This window comes from Pseudochaenichthys georgianus, chromosome 6, assembly GCF_902827115.2.
Source record: "Pseudochaenichthys georgianus chromosome 6, fPseGeo1.2, whole genome shotgun sequence".
NCBI lineage: Eukaryota > Metazoa > Chordata > Actinopteri > Perciformes > Channichthyidae > Pseudochaenichthys > Pseudochaenichthys georgianus.
The window spans coordinates 39,055,918-39,081,322 of NC_047508.1; the positions used below are offsets into that span (position 1 = coordinate 39,055,918).

A 25,405-nucleotide genomic window follows, 5' to 3' on the forward strand; every position below is an offset into this window, starting at 1 on the left:
TTAAATAATAATATAGTAGCCAATATAAAGTGGCTCTGGAAATACAGTCTCTTATCTTATCTTGTTTTAAAGTATTGAAAAACTTTAGTGTTTTTTTTTAGTTATATCTAAATATATTTTAATATATCTATTAGGCCTACCTGTGATATGACTGTTTTATCTTGCAAGAGTTTCACTTCTTCAGAAAGTGCATAAATACTTCGACCAATCTGCAGGTAAATAATGAAAGTCTTGCACCACATGCACCAAATAACTCTTATTTTGAAAGCACCACCGGAAACAAACTTGTTTGTACCCCTCTGGGATATTTCACAAGTTATCCCCTTATTGCCCCCCTCCCTCCCTCACCTCTCCTCCTCCTCACCCCCCACTGGACTCTTCCCCTCTCTCACACCTTAGTTGTCATGGCGATGGAGTCAGCCTCGGCGTCCGTTGTTGCAGCAGTTGTTGCCATGGAGATGCCGGTGGTACGAGGTGCGCTCCCGGTGGTGGAAGAGGACGAGGGTTACCGCGCGCCTCCCGGGTCCGAGGAGCGACTCCGGTACCGACGGGGAGGAAGAGGTAGACGCAGACGCGGCGTCCCGTTCAACCGGAACGGACACTACATGCTGATAGTGGTCGGGGAGATCGGCACCGAGCAGCAGCTGGACGCCGTCAGAGCGCACATAGAGCGGGGTGAGTGCCTGCGGAGGTTATCTGTGTGTGTGTCTGCGGAGGTTATCTGTGTGTGTGTGTGTGTGTGTGTGTGTGTGTGTGTGTGTGTGTGTGTGTGTGTGTGTGTGTGTGTGTGTGTGTGTGTGTGTGTGTGTGTGTGTGTGTGTGTGTGTGTGTGTGTGTGTGTGTGTGTGTGTGTGTGTGTGTGTGTGTGTGTGTGTGTGCGCGTGTGTGTGTGTGTGTGTGTGTGTGTGTGTGTGTGTGTGTGTGTGTGTGTGTGTGTGTGTGTGTGTGTGTGTGTGTGTGTGTGGGACAGAAAGTCATGAGAAACATCAGCATGGGAGGGAAGTGTTTTGACGCAATGGACAGGAGGGTTGTATGCATAGGTAGTGGCAGTTGCTGCAGCATTGCACCATGGGACACCACGCATTATCCAACACAGCCTGTGAACTCTATTACTGTGACATTATTGCAGACTCAAGTTGCGGATGCAGCAAAGAGGTTACTTTAATACAGTAGGAATAAGGCAAGCAGTCTACTCTTTTTGATTATTAACTATTTGAATGTATTTAGGATACAATCCACATATTAACATTCATGACCAATCATGGCTGGATAAGTTCAGTACAATTATTTTCAACACGCACAACAACTGTGAATATCCACATCTGTGTTGCAGCAGTTTGCTTTGTGTGTGTGTGTGTGTGTGTGTGTGTGTGTGTGTGTGTGTGTGTGTGTGTGTGTGTGTGTGTGTGTGTGTGTGTGTGTGTGTGTGTGTGTGTGTGTGTGTGTGTGTGTGTGTGTGTTTGTGTGTGCGTGCGTGCGTGCTTGCGTGCGTGTGTGTGCGTGAGAATTTCTGGGGCGTCTCCACTGACAAAGTCATGTTGTATGGAAGTCTATGAAAAAAAGAAACCTACTTCTCACTTGATTCATTACCCTAGTTTACATGTTCCTAATGAGTTTATGGTCTCAACCTTTAGTTTCAAGTTTCTTTCAATCCACCATGATGTTCATTTTGTTAATTATTGCCCCATTTAAAATAAAAATAGATGATAAAACAATGAATGCTTTTGGGCTGGGTTACCTTCTGATGACATGACTGCTACAATAATGTTGTTCTCTTTGTGAGATATCCATGTTTTAGTTTGGTAACTTTAACCGTTTCACACTGTGCTAAGGTTAAAGTTAAAGTTAATTGCAATATGTCAGTCCGCCCTGAGTGATTCATACTTAGCTCCACCACCTAAACTTCTGATGGGGACTATCAAACGTAAAGCTTTGAAACAAGGAAGTGCACTGTTTCTTAGTTGGTGCTACTACAACTCCTGTGTCAGTCACATGATGCCATTGGACCCAACAATACTTGTTCCCCCTTGACTTACATTGGGAAAGAGACATCTTTAAATCCTTTTAAATGTGTTTGTAACCAAATCAACTATACTACTGTACAAACACATGTACAGTAGCACTGCTCTTCATAATTTGGTGCAAAAAAAAAAAATGAGAAGATGTGGAAAGATTCAATAACAGTGGTTTTATTATTAGTTTTTTTGCAATATCTGTATACATTTTGAGTTTCTCTTTATGAAAAAAAATAGATAACAGAGAAAATACTTTGAAACATCGTTAACAAAGATGTTGGATGTCTCCGGTGTTATTTGGCCAACCCAGACAGAAAGCAGTCAATTCATCATCAGTTGTTACATCATGTTCATTTTCATTCACATTCCAGGGTTAAAACCAGAGGTGGAAGAAGTACTCAGTTCTTGTCCTTAAGTAAAAGTAGAAATAGAGTGTAGGAGTTACAACGAAAGGTTCTGCAATCAAAATGTTACTTAAGTAAAGTAGTATTAGCATACAAATATACTTAAAGTACTGAAGTAAAAGTACTCATTCTGCAGATTGGTCCATTTCAGTATAATATATATTATAGGTTTTGTTTTTATTATTATTGAAGTGTTATAAAAGCTGGTAAAGGTGCAGCTGAGTTCATGACTAACTGTACACTGCAGGGTGGCATATGACATTTCTGTAAAGTAAAAGTCTTATTTAATTGTTGATCATATTTTGTTCATTACCTTAATCTGCAAAGTAAGGTATTAACATAAATGTAGTGGATTAAAACTGTACCATTTACCTCTGAATTGTAGTGGAGTAGCAGTACAAAAAAGCATACAGTGGAAATACTTACAGTAAGTAAAGAACAAGAACCTCAAGAATGTACTTGAGTAGCAGTACTTAGTTACTTCCCACCCCATGTTGAACCCTCCTCCAAGCAGCAGCAGCTTCCTGGTCTCTCTGGAGTTACGGGATGTTGAGCAGCAGGTGAAACATGTTGCTGTGACGATGAGTCGGGGGCCGCTCGGCAGGTTTCTGTTGCCGGTCTGAAGCTGTTCTCTGTCCAAATGATTTAGATGCCAGTCTGGCGCCATAGCAACCCCATCCATCCCCTCGGACCCTCTCTAACGGAGGTTTTACTGCTCTGCTGCTCTGTGGCCAGCTCCATATCACGCTCATTACAGCCTTGATCGTTTCGCCCGGCTGCTGCTTTCAGTGTTTTCAGTGTGACTCGTGTGACTCGTGTGAAGGACGATTATTTAATTTAATTAAGAATAACTTCTCCAAATCCCCATTCACATCTGCAGGAAGCGTCTGAAGGCCGGAGACACGCCTACTAGGGTTGTCCTCAAACATCACAGAAACCATTACATTAATTTAGACACATTTGATTTCCTCATAATCTGACTATTGTTGCACATTATAAATTGTTTTATTATTGATTAATGTGGCATTAAAGTGATAATGTTTTGGCTTGATTGTTGTGTCATCTAAATTAAGAATAACTTCTCCAAATCCCCAAAATCAAAAATATGAAATGTAATTTTAATCTGCAAATTACAATTTTGTTTTCATTTAAATTGCTTATTTTCTCCAATCGGGTACTGCAACTAACATTTTTGTAGGTGTTTAAATGTTGATCAACTGCTTATTATTATTTAAAATAATTAAGAATTGTCTGATCTAGAAAAGTGTAAAAAACGGACAGATTCCAAAATGTTCTTTACGGCCAGGTGACACTTTTAATAAGTTTGGTCTGTTTACTTACATTGCAAATCCTCAAGGGAAATGTAAGGTAAATTCAGCGGTTGCTTGAACAATTATTGTTATATAAAATGTTTCTAATAAAGTATAATACTTTTAAAAGTATACTGTCAGGCCAAGGTTAAAAATCAAAATGAAACAGTACATTTAAATCTTAACCTTTTTTCTCCTTTCTATATTTGCCAATAATCCTAATAGTAAAAGTACAAACACCTCAGATTGTGAGATGTTGCTTAACTTATGATATAATATTTGTGTGTATCCGAGTCATACATTTAATCTTCTTTGCTCTGATTTGGAGGTCATGTTCCTGCCTACAGCGTGTATCTGTCCATCTCTGTTTGTTCTCTCTTTAGTGTCCCTGCACCAAATCCCTAGGACACTTAAGTATTCCTGGAAAGGTGAACGAGTGTTCCTGAGAAAGGAGGGCAATAAAACCTCACTAACACATCTACAGTCGAGCTTGAGATTCAGTGTTTGTTCCTGGAGGTGCGGGGCAACACTTTCAGACTGAACGCCTTTAAGGTTCAGCAGATCTGAAGCCATAACTCACTGCTATGTCGTTCAGCCTTGTGAGTCATATATTATATGTTATATCTTGGTAAAATCACTGACATAAAAATGAAACTGACCTTAACATCTCTTTCAAAAAGGACACAACAAAAACCTCTTAAGACTACACCAGATAAGTGTTTGATTTTAAAAGTATTTAACGTTTTTTAGATGGCATTTATGCTTATATGGCAAAACACACACAAAACAGGAACAACTACGAGAAAAAGCACAGAAAAAGGGGCCTAAATCATACTAAGCATACTAAGCTAAGCATACATGCCATACTAAGCATAACTACTCTGTACCATACTCTGGTTAGGGTCTTCATTTGGTTAAATTCATCTTTAACGAGTCCATTTCTTGCCAACACGGTTAAATATGTCAGTACACCTGAGTGGCTCCTTCACTGATAAAACAAAGATGTGACCTCTTCTGATATGCTTGTATAAAAAGCAGGTGTTTGAGTGCAGCATCTCCTTTGCCTCCTCTGGTCTCCACAGCTGTGTGTGCCTCCTTGCTGCCCCCTGAAGCTTGAGAGCAGAAACGTCACTGCAGCTGTATGTGATCCCCCTGTTGGTCACATGGTGCAGAAATGAACCTTCAACTGACAACACATAATTGTACTCGCCACACAAAGCGGACATTAATGGTTTATTGAAAAGTATGTTATGGTTTTTAATAACAATGCTTCAAGGATGCTAAGTTAAAGGTGGGGTAGGTAAGTTTAAGAAACCGGCTCGAGATCGCTAGAATTTGAAAATACACAACCGGAGAAAATCTGCCACTTCCTCACAGAGCCCCTCCTCCAACACACGAACGCGCACATGACCAATGAGGGCACGAGATAAGTGTGTGCCCCGATGGAAGGCTGACAGGCAGGTAGGCCAAACGGATTGGTTGTACTTTTCACAGTATTACGGCTTCTACAGATGACATTTATTTATGGATTTTTTGTCAAAGGCTAGCACTTAAGATATTCATTGCTATCGGGATGTTAAGAGCATTCCATGGAATATAACAAAAAGTGTATCTCGAGCCGGTTTCTGAAACTTACCTACCCCACCTTTAATGATTAGATATAGCTAAAACTAAAGAGGGCCATCATCGTGCTGCAGCTCTGGATGACTTTGAGAGCAGAACATACTGACAACTAAAAAGGTTTCATTACTTGTCAACTTGTATATTAGTCAAATAAGTTCTATCATTGTAGGAGAATGAGATCTCTGGCTTATTTTAACTCGCGGAGGGCTGTCACTTCACAAGTGTCACAATTGCCTTTTGTTTTGCAACGGTTACAGGGCATGCATAACATCATTAGATACAGATAAGACTAACATACATGTATAACTATCTCCAAATCAGACAAAGTGATCAAAGAAAGCAAGATCAAACCTATGAACAATTATGTAAAGGATAGCATTACCAGATATCATTAGTAATTCTTATAAGTACATCAATTGTCACATCTAAGGGTCATGATGTAATCTCTCTATTGTCAGGAAAGAGAGGAAGGAGACCCAAAGAAGATATCAAATTGAAAATAGCAGTAGACGCTCACATTTGAGGAACTGGAACCAAAAAATGCTAAATGTTCCTCCTTGAAAAATGACAGAAATGATGCACTGATTATCAATATAACTGTCAGTTAATATTCTCGACACAAACCGGGTTGCTTTAGTAATTACGAAAGTCAGTTCAAGCTGATTACATGCATCTGATGGCTCTCCTCATGTCCGTAGACTTAGATACACACACATCGCACACACTCCTCTCACCTGTCTTCTGTGAACAATAACAATCTTTTTATTTCGAGGATTAGGATGAAAGGGCAGTAACCTTAAGAGAGGAGGCTGTCACTTGTATGCCTCTGGCAGGGAAAAGAGAGTGAAAGTTATTACCAGTGACTCAGCATTCTGGGAGCAGACGGCAGGCTGCAGAGAGGAACGTGTTCTCCTCGGTTGAGGGCAAGAGAAGGTCTTCTTCTTCTTGGGCTTTTCTGTGTGAAAGACAAGAGTTAAGCACAGGGGTTTGGATTCTGAAAAATTAGAGTAATCTTCTGTCTTGCTCTCGATGAAGGAATCCACGAGGTGTGTGTGTGCTTGGATTTGTCTATCTAGCTGAACGAGATCTGACACGAGTTATATCTGAAGTTTGATTCACTGTGTGTGTGTGTGTGTGTGTGTGTGTGTGTGTGTGTGTGTGTGTGTGTGTGTGTGTGTGTGTGTGTGTGTGTGTGTGTGTGTGTGTGTGTGTGTGTGTGTGTGTGTGTGTGTGTGTGTGGCCTAGCATTACCATCCTTGTGGGGACCTAAATCTGTTTACACAGTCACGTGGGGGGACTCGCAAAATGGAGGTCCCCATAAGGGGTATCATTAATTTTAGGGTGAAGACTTGGTTAGGGTAAGGGTAAGAGTTAGGCATGTGTTGGTTATGGTTAAGGTTAGGATAAGTCTCCAGGAAATGCATGTGAGTCAATGTAATGTCCCCTGAAGTGATGTATACATGGTGTGTGTGTGTGTGTGTGTGTGTGTGTGTGTGCGCGCGCGTGTGTTTTATGCTTTAGATGCTGATTTGTTATTTACCGACTGAGTCATTACTGATCTATTGAACTCTTTTTGTCAAGTGTATGGGGGTGCTTTTACACTTACCTACATATTATTACAGGATAAGGTACGATACATTTTCTGATGATGACACTTCTTCACTTCTTTTCAAAACCTCATAATATAAATATTGTTTCATCTGTTCAAATATGTCACTTCCTTCTGTTTTATATCAAGGCATCAACCCTGCAGTTTACAAAGTCTTACTAGTAACGATGGAAAATATCTTCCAAGATCTCTGAATAAAACTCTAAGGATATTCATCAAACAATTCAAACTTATATTCAAATCTGTTTCAGTTTACGGACATGGCTATAATAATAATTCCTTACATTTATTATAGCGCTTTTCCAGATGCTCAAAGCGCTTTACAAATACACATTACACACATGTCACGGTCATGTACTGTGGACAATACCCACATGAGTAAATCCAGGTGAAGTGTCTTGCCCAAGGACACAACGGCTTTACAGGCGCAGCAGCGGCGGGTTTCGAACTGGAGTTCCCCAACGCCCCCTTGATCTGATGGTCAACGCACAGCCCACTGCGCCGCTCCGTCCCTATGTGTAATGTAAAGGTTAAAGATTGAAATGACAAACCCACAGATAATTATCAGCTTGCTTCAGTTATATTATTACATAAATACTATCTTATATAATGACTTTATGTTGACTTGAGAAGGTGGGAGGGAGGCCTGATGCTGCAGCAACATCTGGGGAAAGGTTATGCATGTTAATGTTCGTCCTCTTTAATCTTCGTCCTTCACTGCCTGGTGTTCCTGTCCTGAAGCATCTCTCTCTCTCTCTCCCTCTCTCTCTCTCTCTCTCTCTCTCTCTCTCTCCCTCTCTCTCTCTCTCCCTCTCTCTCTCTCTCTCTCTCTCTCTCTCTCTCTCTCTCTCTCTCTCCCTCTCTCTCTCTCTCTCCCTCTCTCCCTCTCTCTCTCTCTCTCTCTCTCTCTCTCTCTCTCTCTCTCTCTCTCTCTCTCGACAGGAATCCGATCCTGGGACGTGGACCTGAAGAGCTGCGACCTTGATCAGCAGCTGCAGCTCTTTATAACCCGTCACTCCGCCCACTTCTCCTCAGAGGTCAGAGGTCAGTGTGATGTGATGCTCTCTCAGCAAAAGGACCAGTGATGAGTACAATTATATTTGAGAAACATATTCAATATACTGTCAGAGGTGGGAAGTAGTGGAGTACAAATACTTTGTTACTGTACTTAAGTACATTTTTCTGGTATCAGTATTTTACTCCACTACTTATTTTTCTGACGACTTTTTACTTTGTCTTCTTACATGTTGAACTCAAATACCTGTACTTTCTACTTCTTACATGTTGAACTCAAATACCTGTACTTTCTACTTCTTACATGTTGAACTCAAATACCTGTACTTTCTACTTCTTACATGTTGAACTCAAATACCTGTACTTTCTACTTCTTACATGTTGAACACAAATACCTGTACTTTCTACTTCTTACATGTTGAACTCAAATACCTGTACTTTCTACTTCTTACATGTTGAACTCAAATACCTGTACTTTCTACTTCTTACATGTTGAACCCAAATACCTGTACTTTCTACTTCTCACATGTTCCAAACAGCTGGTTCCTTTAGTCTGAATGTGTGTTTGTTGCGTGATCATTATTCTTTAGAGTCATTGCGTGCCTATTGATTTGAACACGATCCGTGTATCCATCACTTCCTGGTCTTCTCTAAAGAAGAGGGACCAATGGAAACGTTGTCATGTTGCCGTTGTTCAGCATGGAAACATTCATTAGCTAACAATGACATTATTGTTCTATTGATATAAAGGGAGGTCAGGTACTCTTTAAAACAGCTGGTAGTTATGGGTACTTTTTACTGAAGTACATTTCAAAGCCTCTTTACTTTGACTTGAGTAAAGAAGTTTAGTGAGTACTTCTACTTTTACCAGAGTATTTTTCAACACGAGTATGTGTACTTCTACTTAAGTAAAGGATGTGTGTACTTTTGCCATCTCTGTATACTGTAGATTCTTAATGGTACAGATGTTACTGAAGGCAAGGGGGTGTTTATTAGTTGTAGTGTCTCTACTGGGACATGTTTACATTCTTTAATGTTCAAAAAGGTCTTTATTTGTCTCATACTGCCTTACTTTAAATACAATCACTTCAATGCCTTTTCTTCAGTTCTTCTAAAACTGGACTGAACTTTGAAAATCTATTAGTTTCTTATGCAAGTTAAAGTATCATGAGGACACAACAAATAATTATCTACATGGTAACCCTTACTTTTAGAAATGGGGAAAACATATCTTTACTTTAAAAAGGCCCTTATGCTTTTTTAAAAATAATTAATCTTTTTCTTTTTGCTCCTCGACTGTGACATGTCTCTGCTGTGATTGGCCAACCGCTAAGAGCTGTGTTTTCTCTTTTAGTATTCTTCTTTGGTATAAATCATCCGACTAGCTCGGCTGACGATGACTGTGCTTTTTCTGCAGTTTTCGGATGTTGTGTCACATGATTTATGGATATTGAACTCCAGATTTGTCAAAGAGTAGTTGCTGCCTTTTGGAGCTGCCAACCTATTTGTAAGGCAGACAAATGTATGCTAAAAAAAGTAACATACAATCCAACATTTTGCAGATATACTGACATCATCATAATCAATCTAAAACCAATAATGTGCCAGGAAATGGGTTATTATCTGTTTTGTCCTATGCACTATTTTAGTCATCTTATTTGCATATTCTCTCTGGTCTCTTACATTGATAATGACGTTTCTAACTAAAATGAATTTGCTGAATAAAAAAACGTCTAACCTGAGATTCAAGTTCTAATGGAGCAAACATTTGAATATTTAAAAAATAAATATTTCATACATTGTTGAATTTAATGGACATTTAATCAATCTGCATTGCATCACATGTGAATCTGAACTGTGTGCTATCAACACGATGACTGTTCAGGGAGCTGTGTGTGTGTGTGTGTGTGTGTGTGTGTGTGTGTGTGTGGTGTGTGTGTGTGTTGTGTGTGTGTGTGTGTGTGTGTGGTGTGTGTGTGTGTGTGCGCGAGTGTGTATTTTATCGCTATTATCTTCCATGTAACAGCCGGCTAGGATCACACACACACACACACACACACACACACACACACACACACACACACACACACACACACACACACACACACACACACACACACACACACACACACACACACACACACACAACACACACACACACACACACACACACACACACCACACACACCACACACACACACACACACACACACACACACACCCACACACACACAACACACACACACACACACGGCACAGATTGATCACTGCACCGGTGGGAAGTGCTAAGTAGCAGCAGGAGTCAGCAGAAAATGACAGCATTTCTCAACACAAGTGTAAACAGAAAATACCTTCAGAGGAAACATAATAATATATATAATAACATTTTTCCTCCATCCAGCATCCAGTCTGTCCTTCTGAGTTACCTCATAAATAAACACTCGTCCACAAAGTGAGTCACCTTCATTCAAGCTTTCAACTGTTGTTGTTTACCGCTGAGTAAAACCCATCAGCGGTGAATCCCTTGGAGGCTAATTCATCTGGCACATGTGATAATAACACCTGAACACAGGATGAAAACATACCATCAATCGTTTGAGCTGTTTTACCTTAGGGGTGAATGCTATGTTTTGACAGGTAATTATTTTTGACTTCATGGATCTTGCTCGGCTGCATTCCTCTTCCTCTGAGAGAAGCTGTATTGATTTCTGAATGGTACATTGGATTTCGAAGGCACTGTCCTGCGATGTCAGGTAGCACGGTGGCATTATGGTCAGGACACTTTGTCAGTGTCTTCGATTCAGTGTCAGATGACCTGAAGCATCCTCCCTGCAGAATTGATGCAGGATGCTGAATCCCTGCTGGTCAGGTGCTGTTATTTCTGTAGATGTTGACTAAATGATTATTGCATTTAGAGATAAACAAACAATACTTAAAACCCAACATATGCTAACGTGTAAGGAGTCTTCTCTAGTGTATCCTGGCTGCTGTAGCTCAGGATGTAAAGGGGTCGTCAATCATCTGAAGGTCGATGGTTCCATCCACGACCCCTGCGGTCAATATGTGGAAGTGTCCTTGGGCAAGATATTGAACCCCTAATGGTTCCCAACGGGATAGCCAACTGTGTGAGAGCATGTGAATGTGTATCGCTTCTAAAGAGTGGCGCGTATTTGTGAGAATGGGTGAATTCTGACTTGGGTTGTAAAACACTAAAAGAGCCATGTAAAGACACGCTGCAGCCGGCCCTTATCCTTGGCTGTGCTGCAGCGTACCAGATGGGGATGGAGGAGGTGAGGATGGACTCGATGACGGAGGTGTAGAAGTTCACCATCATCGTCTTTGGCAGGTTGCATTTCTTCAGCTGCCTCAGGAAGAACATCCTCGGCTGTGCTATTTTGATGAGGGAGCCGATGTTCTGCTCCCAGTTGAGGCCCTGGGCGATGATGGTGCCCAGGAAGCGGAAAGACTCCACAGCAGTTACTGGGGAGTCACACAGAGCGATGGGGGCGGGTGGGGCTGCGTTCTTCCTCAAGTCCACAACCATCTCCACTGCCTTGAGAGCGTTGAGCTCCAGGTGGTTGTCCCTGCACCAGTTCACCAGATGGTCCATCTCCCACCTGTAGGCAGACTCGTCCCCACCAGAGATGAGTCCGATGAGGGTGGTGTCGTCCCGTGGTGTAAACCCGTTTCTGATTCTGATTCTGATTCTGAAATGCAGAACATTTACTACTTCACTTCATATTATATCAAATCTATTTCACTCTGGACATTTTGGGACAGTCTAAGGCAGGGGTGTCAAACTCAATTTCATCACGGGCCACATTAACATTATGGTTGCACTCAAAGGGCCGGTTGTAACTATGCAAATATACATATATAAATATATAATGTATTATATTACATTATTGCCTCTGAATTGGATTATTGTCAGATAGGATAATAACTTACGTCTGAAAAGCAGAAGTCCAGGGCAAATAATTGCAAGTCTCTTCAGTTCGCATGTCACAAAACAAAATGCATTGTGGGACATGTAGTTTATGGGCAACCTGCTTCTGTAAAGTGGCATGTAACCGTATAATAAACATATTATATTCTTTCAGAGCTCTTGCAGGGCCACATAAAATGAAGTCGCGGGCCAGATTTGGCCCCCGGGCCTTGAGTTTGACACCCCTGGTCTAAGGGGACAAAATGTGCCTTTTTTAGTTTTTATGCTAATACTCAATGCTTTTTTGACCCAATAGATAGTTTACATGTGAAACATAAAATCATAAAAAGTAACTTCACAAAACCTAGAATTCAACATTCAGATGCTCTTCATGCTAAGATTAGTCGCTGTGTGAAGGTAAGGAATGGGTTTGTCTATTTTCATTTGTTACACGCTGTCAACCAAGGCCACTCCCACTCTGTATCAGGCAGTCAACTAGGGTTTCTTCAAACTGACCTTGCAATGTGTGTCATGCTGCAAATCCATCCAATCTGAATGTTTTCAGCTGCTGAAATGACCATTTATGTGGGTATTGCTTCCTTTCTAATGCATCACATGGGCCAAAGTAAAAAAGCTTTGTCAAAGTGAAACTTAACAAGATGTGGTGAAATTAAATTCAACTTAACACTTTGAACAACAAATGCATTCCTTTAGGTTTAGGCAACACATCTGCTTCCTAATAAAGATATTGGTTAGGATTATGGTAAGACAGCAACATTCTGTTTTTAATACGTTTCTGTTATTTTTTATACCTGGTCTGCTGACTTCCCCCTTCACTCATCCATCCATCCATCCATCTTCTCCCGCTTATCCGTGGTCGGGTCTCGGGGGTAGCAGTTCCAGCAGAGAGCCCCAAACTTTATTTTCCCTGGCGACATCAACCAGCTCTGACTGGGGGGTCCCAAGGCGCTCCCAGGCCAGCGAAGAGATATAATCCCTCCACCTGGTCCTAGGTCTACCCCTTGGTCTCTTCCCAGCTGGACGTGCCTGGAACACCTCCCTAGGGAGGCGCCCAGGTGGCATCCTAACTAGGTGCCCCGAACCACCTCAACTGGCTTCTTTCGACGCGAAGGAGGAGCGGCTCAACTCCGAGTCCCTCCCTGATGACCGAACTTCTCTCCTTATCCCTAAGGGAGACGCCAGCCACCCGGCGGAGGAAACCCATCTCGGCCGCTTGTATCCGCGATCTCGTTCTTTCGGTCATGACCCATCCTTCATGACCATAGGTGAGGGTAGGAACGAAAATGGCCCGGTAGACAGAGAGCTTTGCCTTCTGGCTCAGCTCCCTTTTCGTCACAACGGTGCGGTAAAGCGACTGCAGTACCGCTCCCGCTGCTCCGATTCTCCGGCCCATCTCACGCTCCATTGTTCCCTCACTCGAGAACAAGACCCCGAGATACTTGAACTCCTTCACTTGGGGTAAGGACTCATTCCCTACTTGGAGTGGACAGTCCATCGGTTTCCTGCTGAGAACCATGGCCTCAGATTTGGAGGTGCTGATCCTCATCCCAGCCGCTTCACACTCGGTTGCGAACCGATCCAGTGAGTGCTGAAGGTCGCAGACCGATGAAGCCATCAGAACCACATCATCTGCAAAAGCAGTGGTGCAATCCTTAGTCCACCGAACTGCAGACCCCCTCCCCCACGACTACGCCTCGAAATCCGATCCATGTATATTACAAACAGGATTGGTGACAAAGCGCAGCCCTGGCGGAGGCCAACCCTCACCTTCACTCATGTCATAATTAAACTGTTTTGCTAGAGGTCAGGATCTTTAAGTGTTCCTTCTTTCGATGATAAACTTTGTGAATTGATGATAAAAACCTACCAGTTGGTGCAGCAGGCCCCTTCTGACCCATATCCATGAGGCTGATAATCACTTATAAACCTTTTTAATTGGCTGATAGCATTTATACTGGATGCTTAACTTTGCTAAATTGATTTAACATTGGCTACCATAACCTAATGTAAGTAAAGCTTAAGGGAAACACCTGCAATGCATTAGATCAAGCATGAGATGCATGTTGTGTTATTACTTCTTTTTACAAAGTTAAACAGTGTGATACAACAATTGTGTTACCATTATAATGATGTTTAAGTTTAGCATATTATAAAATGTCATGAGTCATTCTCAACAGAACCCAATATTCCATGTTTTAGTATTCAACATTCATACAGTATTATGCTGAGAAGTAACAATGTACTTTCCCAAACCAACAAGGGAGATCATTAAAAGATGTATCATCCCCTTTTCAAGACTGTGAGGTGGCTGAGGCCGGAGGAAGGAAGGAGGCCGGGAATATTGATTACCCCCCGCCTCTTTTCAGTACAGCACACAGCGCAGATCGATAGCACTTCACTGGAGAGCAATCCGATGGCTGCAGTGCAGAAATAGACAAGGGGATCACATTGCTTTGGGTTGGCGGAAAAAAAGGCAGCAACAGTTCTCCCTCTGCAGCTGATTCTGGACTTAAGGGGAAAAGTTAAGAAGTTCTGATCGTTTCACGGATGAAGTCTGGAAAGGTCTTGGTGAAGAGAGTTTATCGATTATGCTCTACTTTGTTTTCTCAACTAACTGAAGTGCTTTTGGTGATCAATTTAGGTTTCAGCGCTGGTTTGATAGTGATCTCATGTTGTATGATTGTGAGACTGGATGTTTATGAAAATAACTTCTATATTTATGAATGGTCTGCAAATCTTTCCTGAATTAATGAGGCTCTTTATGCTTTTGGGGGGTTCCCCCTTTCCTGTAGTGTGTTATATTCAGAGTTAAGAATAGGGACACCATGGTTTACGAGAGAATTATCTGATCTCATTAATGATTGCAATAAGCAATGGTCTTTAGCTAGAAAGTGCGAACTGTCAGGGCCTTCAAGGTATTCAGAGAATACCCTGGAACACTCAGATAAAACAAACTCGATTAAAAATCGATTTAATTATATAAATAAAATGTAATAAAATGTATATAAAATGAATAAATGAGAATCGTATATGTGTTGTTGATCTGTAATATTACAGTGTTACGTTGATTTGTTTGTCCTTCTCGGACCATGCACTACGCATTTCAGTGGTTTTGTGTTAGAAAAGAAAGCAACCAATCAGATCTTGTTCTGGGTCTCTGGGTAGAATATCCTTCAACAAGGTATTCTACATCCTTGATCGAATGCCCTGGCCGTTGCACTGAATGAGAGCGTACGTTTGGACTGACAGTTTGATCAACCAATCATATATTGATTTGTAGCCAATGGGCGTGTTCTTTCAGAGTTCCCCTCGGTCCCAGGGAATTCTAGAAGGCCCGCTAGTTAACTGGCTCGAGACAGAGGATCTAGCTAAATGCGACGAAGCAATTCATGCCGTTTTATTGTTTTTAATGTTGAAATGACAAGTGCAACAGGTGAAGATGAAGTTGTTGCGGAATTGTTGCGAGTACCCTTTTCAAGACGAGAATTCAGTGAAAAGACGGACATTATAACGCCGCGGAGGGCGGCGGGGGGTGTGTGTGGCGGCGGGGGGTGTGTGTGTCGACAAAAGGTCCAGTTGTGATAGACACGGTTCGCCACTGAACACTAGTGATGACTGGCTTCTTTTTCGTGTCCTCAGAAATAAATGTTCAACCCTTATTAAAAAAACTAAAGCTGATTAGAATATAATAGAATTCCTTTATAAAGAATTCCTTTATTGTCATCGCACCAGGTACAACAATTGTTTTAATGACCATTCTAAGTTCTGGAAAACAATGAAATCACTTCAGAACAAGAAGGTTTCTAGTTTCCCTCAAAAACTGAAGGTCAGTGATTATTTTATTTCAGAATCAGATGTATGTCTAATGCTTTTAATGCTCACTTCAAAAAGGCTGGTCACATTTTTAATGAGCAAAGTCATGACTCTAAATGGTCGTACTCACAGCCCTAGTCAAGAGATGAACTCCCCTGTTTTTGATTTAGCTTATTTCTCGGTCTCTGAAGTCTTACACGGTTTGCACTCAATTGATCCTAAAAAGTCTGCCCGGCCTGACGGCCTACATCCTTTCTTTTAAAAAATTGCAGCTCAGATTATAGCTCTACCAGTTACTGACATTTTTAATCTCTGCCTGTCCACTCACACACTGCCAGCTGTGTGGAAGCAAGCTCTGGTATCGCCCCTCTTGAAAGCTGGTGATCCCACTGAGTTGAATAACTATCGTCCTATCTAAAATCTTTCTGTGTTATCAAAGATTCTTGAGTCCCTAGTTTCTACTCAGCTAAAACTTTTTTAAATTCACACAACATCCTTAATCCTATGCAATCTGGATTCAGATCAAAGCACAGTACTGTGACTGCCAGTCTGAAAGTCTTAGACGATATTAAGGCTGCTTTGGATAAAAAATCAGTTTGTGTTGCATTGTTTATTGACCTAGCCAAAGCATTTGACACTGTAGATCACCACATGTCATCATCCACAAAACAATAGAACGCATTATCTCCACCGCCATCTCCAAACCAACCAGCTTTTTGAACCCCTTCAGTCTGGTTTTCGTCTCCACCACAGCACAGAAACGGCCCTCATCAAAGTCCTCAATGACCTCCTCACCTCTGCTGACACCGGTTCCCTCAACATCCTCATCCTCCTCGACCTGAGTGCAGCCTTCGATACCGTGAGCCACACCATCCTGCTTACCCGACTCCAGGACATCGGTATCGAAGGTACTGCACTCAGGTGGCTCCAGTCCTACCTCTCCGACAGATCCCACTTCATCTCCCTCAACAACCACTCCTCTGCCACAGCTTCAGTCACCCAAGGTGTTCCCCAAGGTTCAGTACTCGGCCCCCTCCTCTTCCTCATCTACATCCTCCCCCTTGGTCAGATTCTCCGCCAATACAACCTGGACTTTCACTGTTATGCTGACGACACACAGATTTACCTCAGCACCAAATCCCCCCACAACCCCCCACTCACCCACATCGAATCCTGTGTGACTGCAATAACATCCTGGATGCAACACAACTTCCTCAAACTCAATAAACAGCAATAAAACTGAACTCCTCCTCATCGGTTCCAAATCCACCCTCAGCAAAACCCCCAACCTGACAGTCACCATTGATGGCACCCCTGTTTCCCCCTCCACCCAGGCATGCAACCTTGGCGTTATATTTGACCCCACCCTCTCCCTCGAGCCCCACATCCGTCAAGTTGTAAAAACCAAATGTTTCCACCTCCGCAATATTGCCAAACTCCGTCCCTCCCTCACCCGCCCTGCAGCTGAGCGACTCGTTCACGCCTTCATCTCCTCCCGCCTTGACTATTGCAACTCACTCTTCTACGGCATCAGCACTACATCCCTCAATTGACTCCAGCGTGTCCAGAACGCAGCCGCCAGACTCCTCACCCACACCAAATCATGGCATCACATCACCCCGGTCCTCAAAGAACTCCACTGGCTCCCCGTTTCACACCGCATCCACGACAAACTCCTGGTCCTCACTTTCAAAGCCCTCCACCATCTGGCCCCCCCTACCTCACTGACCTCCTCATCCTCTACCAACCACCCCGGTCCCTCAGATCCACCTCAGCCGGTTTGCTTTCCATCCCCAAGGCCAAACTCCGGAGCTTCGGGGACAGAGCCTTCTCTGTGGCAGCCCCGAAGCTCCGGAACTCCCTCCCCCAATAACTCCGTGAGTCTGAGTCCCTCACCCTGTTCCAGTCCCGCCTCAAAACCCACCTCTTCAACTCTGTATCCATAAGCCCCCCCCCCTCTCAACCAACTTCCTCCTGACTGCTTTTCTATTTTGTTTCTTTGTTTATTTTTGGCTTTGTTTTGTTTGTCTACCTTCCCTCCAAAATGTAAAGCGTCTTTGGGTTCAAGAAAAGCGCTATAGAAATAAAATGTATTTTTATTCTGTCTAATGTTATGTTGGTGTCTCGTTTCGGTCATAATGCCATTTGCTGATTTCAAAGTTATCTAACCGACCGTACTCAATGTGTCAGGTTTGGTAGTAACGTCTCTGACCCAGTCACCTTGGAGAAGAGAGTTCCACAGGGCTCTATTTTGGGGCCCTTGCTCTTTTTATTATATGTAAACAATATTTGTAATCAGATACAATTTTCTACCTATCATATGTATGCTGATGACACTATTGTATACTCATGTGCTCCTTCTCTGGATATGGCCATTTCCAATTTTAAAACTGATTTTATCACGCTGCAGCATGTGCTTCTTGATTCTAAACTGCTATTGAACAGTAAGAAAACCAAACCAATGCTCTTTGCTCCCAAGTCAGCGTCCTCTTGCCTTTCCATTGACACCCTTGACGTGTCTCCGTTGAGTTTGTCGATACATACAAAAATGTGGGCTTTTGGTTGGACATAAATCTAAACTTTAAACACCACATTGAAGTTCAAACTAAGAAATTGAAATTCACTCTTGGCTTCCTTTGTAGACTTAAATGTTGTTTTTCATCTTCTTCCCATACAAGGTTGGTCTCTGGCTTATTCCTGTCCCAGCTGGACTACGGTGATACCATTTATAGATTTGCCTGTCCCACTGTTTTGGCCAAACTTGACCCACTCTACCATGCTGCACTGCGTTATATATCAAATGCACCCTATAGGACTCATCATTGCACACTGTATAGCCTAACTAGATGGTCCTCACTTACTATGCGTAGGATGCAGCATTGGTTTTTATTAATGTATAAAGCTATTTTAGGTAATCTCCCACTGTACATATGTGCCAGATTTGCTCCAGTTTGTGACTCTTACGGCTCGTCCACACAGCGGCGTGCGTTGAAGCTTCAACGCTTCTGCCCATTCACTTTGAATGGGGTGACGTCACGTTTCGCCGAACTGCATTGTGGGAGCGAAGCATAGCTTCAAAAGCGTTGCTCGCTGCAAAAGTTGAGCAATGTTCAATTTTTGAAGCTTCGGCGGAAGCGTCAGCCAATCGAATCATATGCCAGTACAAGCTCTAGCCAATCAAACCGCGTGCTTGTGTATCCGGGGCGGGAAATTCATGTGGTTGGTTGTTGGTCGAGTTTCAGCCCCCCCTGCCGGCAAGCTTCAACGCACGCCGCTGTGTGGACGGGCCGTTACAACCTCAGATCCAGTGCCTGGATACGGTTCCAGGTTCCTGCTGTGCGGACTGAGGCTGGAAAAAGGAGTCTTTTTTATTATGGTCCTTGGTCTTGGAATGACCTATCACGCCTCAAACTGACGGCACTTGTCTCAATAGCACGTTTTAAATTGAAGTTGTCTGAATTTTTTTTCTTAGTTGTGTTCTCTGTATTTTACATGTCTGTGTTATGTGTAAACATGTGTAACGTTGCTGCCTTCTTGGCCAGGTCAGCATTGTAAATGAGATTTTATCTCAATGCTTTTTATCTGGTTGAATAAAGGTTAAATACAAAATAGATTTTTGTGCATGTAAATGGTCTGCAAAGGCTAAAATCCCTGTGTTTCTCTCGCCTCTTTTGGACTCCTTCATTTACTTTTGTAACATCACTATGTTGTCCTGGCGCTTCTATTGGCTAGCGCTCCAACACACTGTACGTGATAGGCTAAGGGGCGGGACATCTCTAAGAGGTTGACCAATCACAACAGAGCCTGCCATCTAACCAATCAGAGCAGACTGGGCTCTGGTTTCAGACAGAGGGTGAAAATAGGTGCTGTAGCACAGGCAGTATGAGAAAAATAAAGAGCTTTTTGAACATTAAAGCATCGAGACATGTCCCAGCAGAGACACTAAATACATAATATGTCCTGTTTAATGAATGTTCTCAGTTTTGTGTTAAATGCAGCAATTGTAAAGTTATGGCTAACCTGTGCAATTCAGATTCGCTGACTTAAAAACACACATTTTACCTTATGAAATAACATACAATAATCTATTTTGAATATCCATTTGGGGGGAAATTATCATTCACTTGTACAAGTATCTCAGGAATAGAGATGTAATTTGGTTTAAGTGGTTTAATTAAACTCATTACTTACTCTTTGCAAATTAATTTCCGTTTTGTGTTACTTTTGAAACATTCAATGTCATTTTTTGTTTAGATTGTTTACGTGGCAGCTTCAAGGGACATTTATCTGATAACTCTTTCACAGCCTTGATTTCTCTTGATACAGAAAATTAATTTCCACTCCTGAATGCACTGTTTTCTCCAAGGGGCTTTTGTTGGTTAATTAAATCGTTTACGGTTTATGGAGGTGTTTAGGATCTGTGGCTTTTAAATGAATAGTTTTGGTCCAGGGCTTGATGCTTGATGCTTGCTATGTTTATGCTTCCTCTTGTGATAAGAGCAATTCAATCTCAGCTTTTCATTGTTATTAAATGACAAAAACAGAACAACAACATTTCTAAGCATCAGTATTATTCCAAATTACACTTCAAGCTGTTAAACCCATAGCTAGAGGAGTTAAATTATCCTAAAATTGTACAATATACTGTTTTGGTGTCATACAAAATACTAATTTGTGTGGATGTCATTTGTGTTTATTTTATTTTCATTTTGTTTCTATTATTGTGTCCACATTTCCACCAATAAGCATACTAATACTAAAAGAAGCATATGACTGACAGATGATAAACACCTTTGATGAAACAGTGTTGATGATATGGAATGTACATTTAGACTAGCACTAACACTATAATGGTTGCTCACGGCGATACTGGCCCGTCAGTGCAGGTATTTCTTCTAAGATGTTTATGAAACGTATTGAACACAGCTCTGAGAATGCTAATTAGGCTGTAGCTGCAGAGGGTTTATGGGAAACAGGCTCTAACGTCCCAAAGGTCCAGAGATCCTTTGAAGTGAGATGTGAAACAACGTCTCTCTTTTTTCTTTTGTCTCTTTCTGTCTCTACCGCTCTCAGTGAGCCAGATGTAGGCGGAGAAACAAAGGGAAAAGTAAAAGAGTCAGTGGGAATAAACTCGATGTAATCATTACATGTGGATCCTCCCTCCTACACACACACATACATATACACACACATATACACACACATATACACACACACACACACAGCCGCAGTGAATCAAACTTTACATATAACTCGTCAGATCTCGTTCAGCAAGATAGAAAAATCCAAATCCAAGCACACACACACCTCGTAGATTCCTTCATCGAGAGCAAGAAAGAAGATTACTCTCATTTTTCAAAATCACACACACACACACACACACACACACACACACACACACACACACACACACACACACACACACACACACACACACACACACACACACACACACACACACACACACACACACACACACACACACACACACACACACACACACACACACACACACACACACACACACACACACACACACACACACACACACAGGTTGAACTCAGTCAGATGGCGTAGTCAGTCAGGAAGCTCATGAAAGAAAATAGACATCCAGAACATAAGAGAAAATCTGCAGTATGGACGATGTTTTTATAATTCGGTTTCTCATTCATGAAGGCAGTCATGTTGATCAGAATATACTTTTTTCTGTAACTTTGCTGTGTCAATATGCAAACTCTGGAAACAAAGTTGCAATTTTGTGCATATTCACACATTTACATAGCATTGTGGTTATGAGAAAATGTATTCTCTACCTTTGCCAATTAGAAAACACCTTCATAAAATGGATTGCATTTTGTAGGTAGGTGTAGATGTAAGAAAAGGCTTCTCATATACGAGCCGTAAGCCTGACGTGTGTTCAGCATTCGTGGAAACACACACACACAAACTGAGTGTTATCACCGTGGCGTTGTGAGACGTAGATGTGAGCCTTGGGGTGAAACGGAGTGATTAAAGTTCACATTCGACGCTGGAGACAATTTGCTCCGTAACCCCGGGAACCGTGACTTTTTTAAATGGCTGTTGCCGTAGAGACCTCTCCATCCCTGCATGTGTGATGACACAAAGATGACCCTGAGTGCGTCAAATACGATAATCTCCACATAACCACAATTTTTGTAATAGTTGATGATAAAAAGCAAACATTAGAAATGAAAAGTTAGCCTATAAACAAACTACAGCACCTGACTTCATGTCACCACCACTAAGCTGATGGCGGCTAATGTTTAATCTCAATTAGTCACTTGTCAGCGGCGGCCATTTTGATCACTCATAAAAGCTCCAGATATTCACGCTTGTGTTAACCACCATTTCATATTTCATGCATCTAACCGAAAACATGTTAAAAAGTAGCAGACTTCCAATGACTGCTCAGCTTTTACAACCACAAGGCTACACTGATGCTAGCTTAACACACATGCAACATAGGTAGTGTGCATACTTGCCATCCTTGAGTCCTCAGAAATCGGAGCATTTCAAAACCACCGCGGGGTGGGGGGGGTGCTAGTGGATCATCGGCGGAGCTGTATTAGATTAACATTGACAAGCTTATTGTAGTGGTAAGGGTGCACTGCCTTGCGGCCTGTAGCACCATCCTTGATGGAGCATATGTGTGGGCTGGACCTGTATTTTAGGAAAGGAGTGAGCAGAGGGTCGTGTTGTCGATTCTTGTTCAGTTTTCTGTGACAATCTTCCTCACCCTCTCAGACTTTGAGTTGCGCGCGCCGCTAAAGGCTATGCTAAAGAGACGCGCTACCATGGAAACCAAACAATGGTGTAGCTGTATATTAAAGTCCGAGTGGAAACAGTCCTGAGTAAATCTGATTTTGTCAGAAATCGGGAGAAATACGGGAGAAATATGACCCCGGAAGGAAACCGGGAGAGGGCAATGCGCGAAAATCGGGAGGGTTGGCAAGTATGGTAGTGTGGGGGAAACTTCTGTGTAGCAATGCAGGAGGAGTCACCGACTGAAAGGAGACACGGGGAGAGCTGGAGCTTTGATGTCAAACACTGATGGGTTTATTACGAGTTTCGGCCGGAGAATTCACAAAACAAGTCAAAGAGTCAGAGGTTCTGACTTCACGTCAATTCTGAAGAACTGTACCCCAGACCCGTGTATTTAGCTAGTTCAGAGAGAATAATCAACATTGAGCACAACAAGATAGAATCATAACACCTCTATCAGCTGATGCCAACAGGCAGGAACAGGGAGACAACACACTGAGAGCACAGCAGCCAAGGCTACAGGTGCCTGTGCTCAGTCAGGACAGTATGAACTGATAAACTGGGTCAAAGTTATGGGCTTAACAGATAGTGAAATGGCAATGATCTTTACTTTTTTGCCGATTATTAATGCACTGTTCTTTTTATGTCCTTATATAATATACTGAATAAAACATTAATAAAATCAATAATTCCTTCACCCTGTGTGATGGCCACAGCCACACAGGGTATACCAACTACACTGCATCCTCATCTTCAGTAGTTTTGCTCCAGTGCAGCTATAATAAAACATGCCAATTAACACCACACATTTGCTCTAAATGTTACCATGTCCATTGGGGGAGGTTACTTCCTGGTTCAGCAAAGGGTGTGGCCGAGCGCTGAGGACTCATAAATACTGCAAGGAGCCAATTAGGACAGATTGGGACAAACCACCTGCTTCCTTGTCAAAGGGGGGATTTGGGTTTTGTCAGTGTCCTTTGTATGATGTGACTATTAATTATTCCTTGGGTTCAACTTGGTTTGGCCAAGCCACTATAGAGGTTCCTTGGGTTTTCATTGTAGGAGGTCCGTTTGGTTGAGTTAACACCTGTTATGTTCTGTTGACCTCTTTTATAGGCCTTGCTATTATATGATGTTTTGTGGATTTTTGGGTAAATAAAAACCCTAGTTTATTTAAACCATTCCTGTGTCCTGTTGTCTTACTGCTTGGTCCCTGACACTCCGCAAAGCAGCATTATTGACCCATTCACAGCCCACCAAAGACTTCTGTATTTTTATATTCTTTCATCTTGGAAGCAGTGAGGGAATGGATTTTTCAAAAACATCAACAAAGTAGCAGCATCCAGCAGGGATGATCTGTTTTTAAATGCTCATAATACAACAGTGGGGGCTGTATATGCGGTCACGACTAACTCGTGCAGTTTGTTGTTTTTAAGTCTTTCGAGAGGTGGTCACTCATGGTTTTAAAACGTCCATATAATTTTTGCAGTAGCGCAAAGGAAGTCCCGGTGTTTGCTGTTTGGACATTGACTTGCCTGTGAGGTGACTGAAAACAATGAATTTAGTTTGAGTTCATAAATGCTTGATAGCAGGTTTACTTTGCGGTAATACGACATGTATGAGGAGTCAGGGAACATTCATGGCGCTTTTCCACTGCAGGGCCTCGCTCGGCTCACTTTATGCTGCGTTGCCATTACAGTTTAGGAACTGGGAAAGTATCTATAGTAACGCAGTGTAGGCGGAGCCGTGACGTCATCTTCAATGCGAAACACATAACCAACATCAGCCGTTAGCTGTTAGCCCTCAGAGCTCACAGCTCCTCATATCTATTCAGAAACTAGACAAAAGTTAAACAAGTACAAACCACAGACTGTCTGTGTCATGGCGAATAAAGTTGCTGGTTTATTTATGTCTGTATAGGCCGTTGTTGTGAGTGTGGACGGTCGGAGCATATACAACGTTAGCTTAGCCGATCTCCATTCAGAAAACACGAATTTTAAAAAGGTGTTTCGCCTGCCGTCTGTCTGCAGACTTGTCAAAGCATTAATTCATGGTTTTTACTAACCGGTATCAGTATGTTGTTACTTCGGAGTTCGGCATAATTTTGAAACCTGTATTACATTACATTGCATTTGGCTGACGCTTTTATCCAAAGCGACTTACAATAAGTGCATTCGACCAGGAAGACACAACCTTGAAGAAAACAGAATCATATAAGTACATCAGGTTTCATAGAGCCAAGTATTTCAAGTGCTACTCAACTGGTTTTAGATAAGCCAGTCCTTTATTAGTATATAAGTGCTCTGTTAGCAGTTCTTTGTTAGTAATTCTATCGCTCGAAGTGGAGTCGAAAGAGATGAGTTTTCAGTCTGCGCCGGAAGGTGTGTAAGCTTTCTGCTGTCCTGATTTCAATGGGGAGCTCATTCCACCATTTTGGAGCCAGGATAGCAAACCCACATGTTTTTGCTGATGAGAACTTGGGTCCCCCTCGCAGCGAGGGTGCAGCGAGTCGTTTGGCTGATGCAGAGCGTAGTGCACGCGCTGGGGTGTACAGTTTAACCATGTCCTGGATGTAGGAAGGGCCAGATCCATTCGCAGCATGGTACGCAAGTACCATTGTCTTGAAGTGGATTCTAGCAGTTACCGGAAGCCAGTGAAGGGAGCGGAGGAGCGGCGTGGTGTGGGAACATTTAGGAAGGTTGAAGACCAGACGAGCCGCTGCATTCTGGATGAGCTGCAGAGGTCGGATGGCACATGCAGGTAGACCAGCCAGGAGGGAGTTGCAGTAGTCTAGGCGTGAGGTGACGAGAGCCTGGACCAGAACCTGCGTGGCTTTCTGGGTCAGCTGGGGACGCATCCTCCTGATGTTGTAAAGCGTGTATCTGCAG

At 42.4% G+C, this 25,405-nt stretch overlaps 1 protein-coding gene across 1 annotated transcript in view; it reads left to right on the forward strand.

Moving 5' to 3' along the window:
• The first annotated feature begins 433 nt into the window (after positions 1-433).
• Positions 434-25,405, forward strand: part of map1ab (microtubule-associated protein 1Ab) — a 91,498-nt gene continuing 66,526 nt past the window's right edge. The window contains 2 exon segments of the mRNA XM_034084699.1: positions 434-675; positions 7,904-8,005. Of these exon segments, the coding sequence (XP_033940590.1) occupies positions 453-675; positions 7,904-8,005 (325 nt within the window). The 5' untranslated portion in view covers positions 434-452.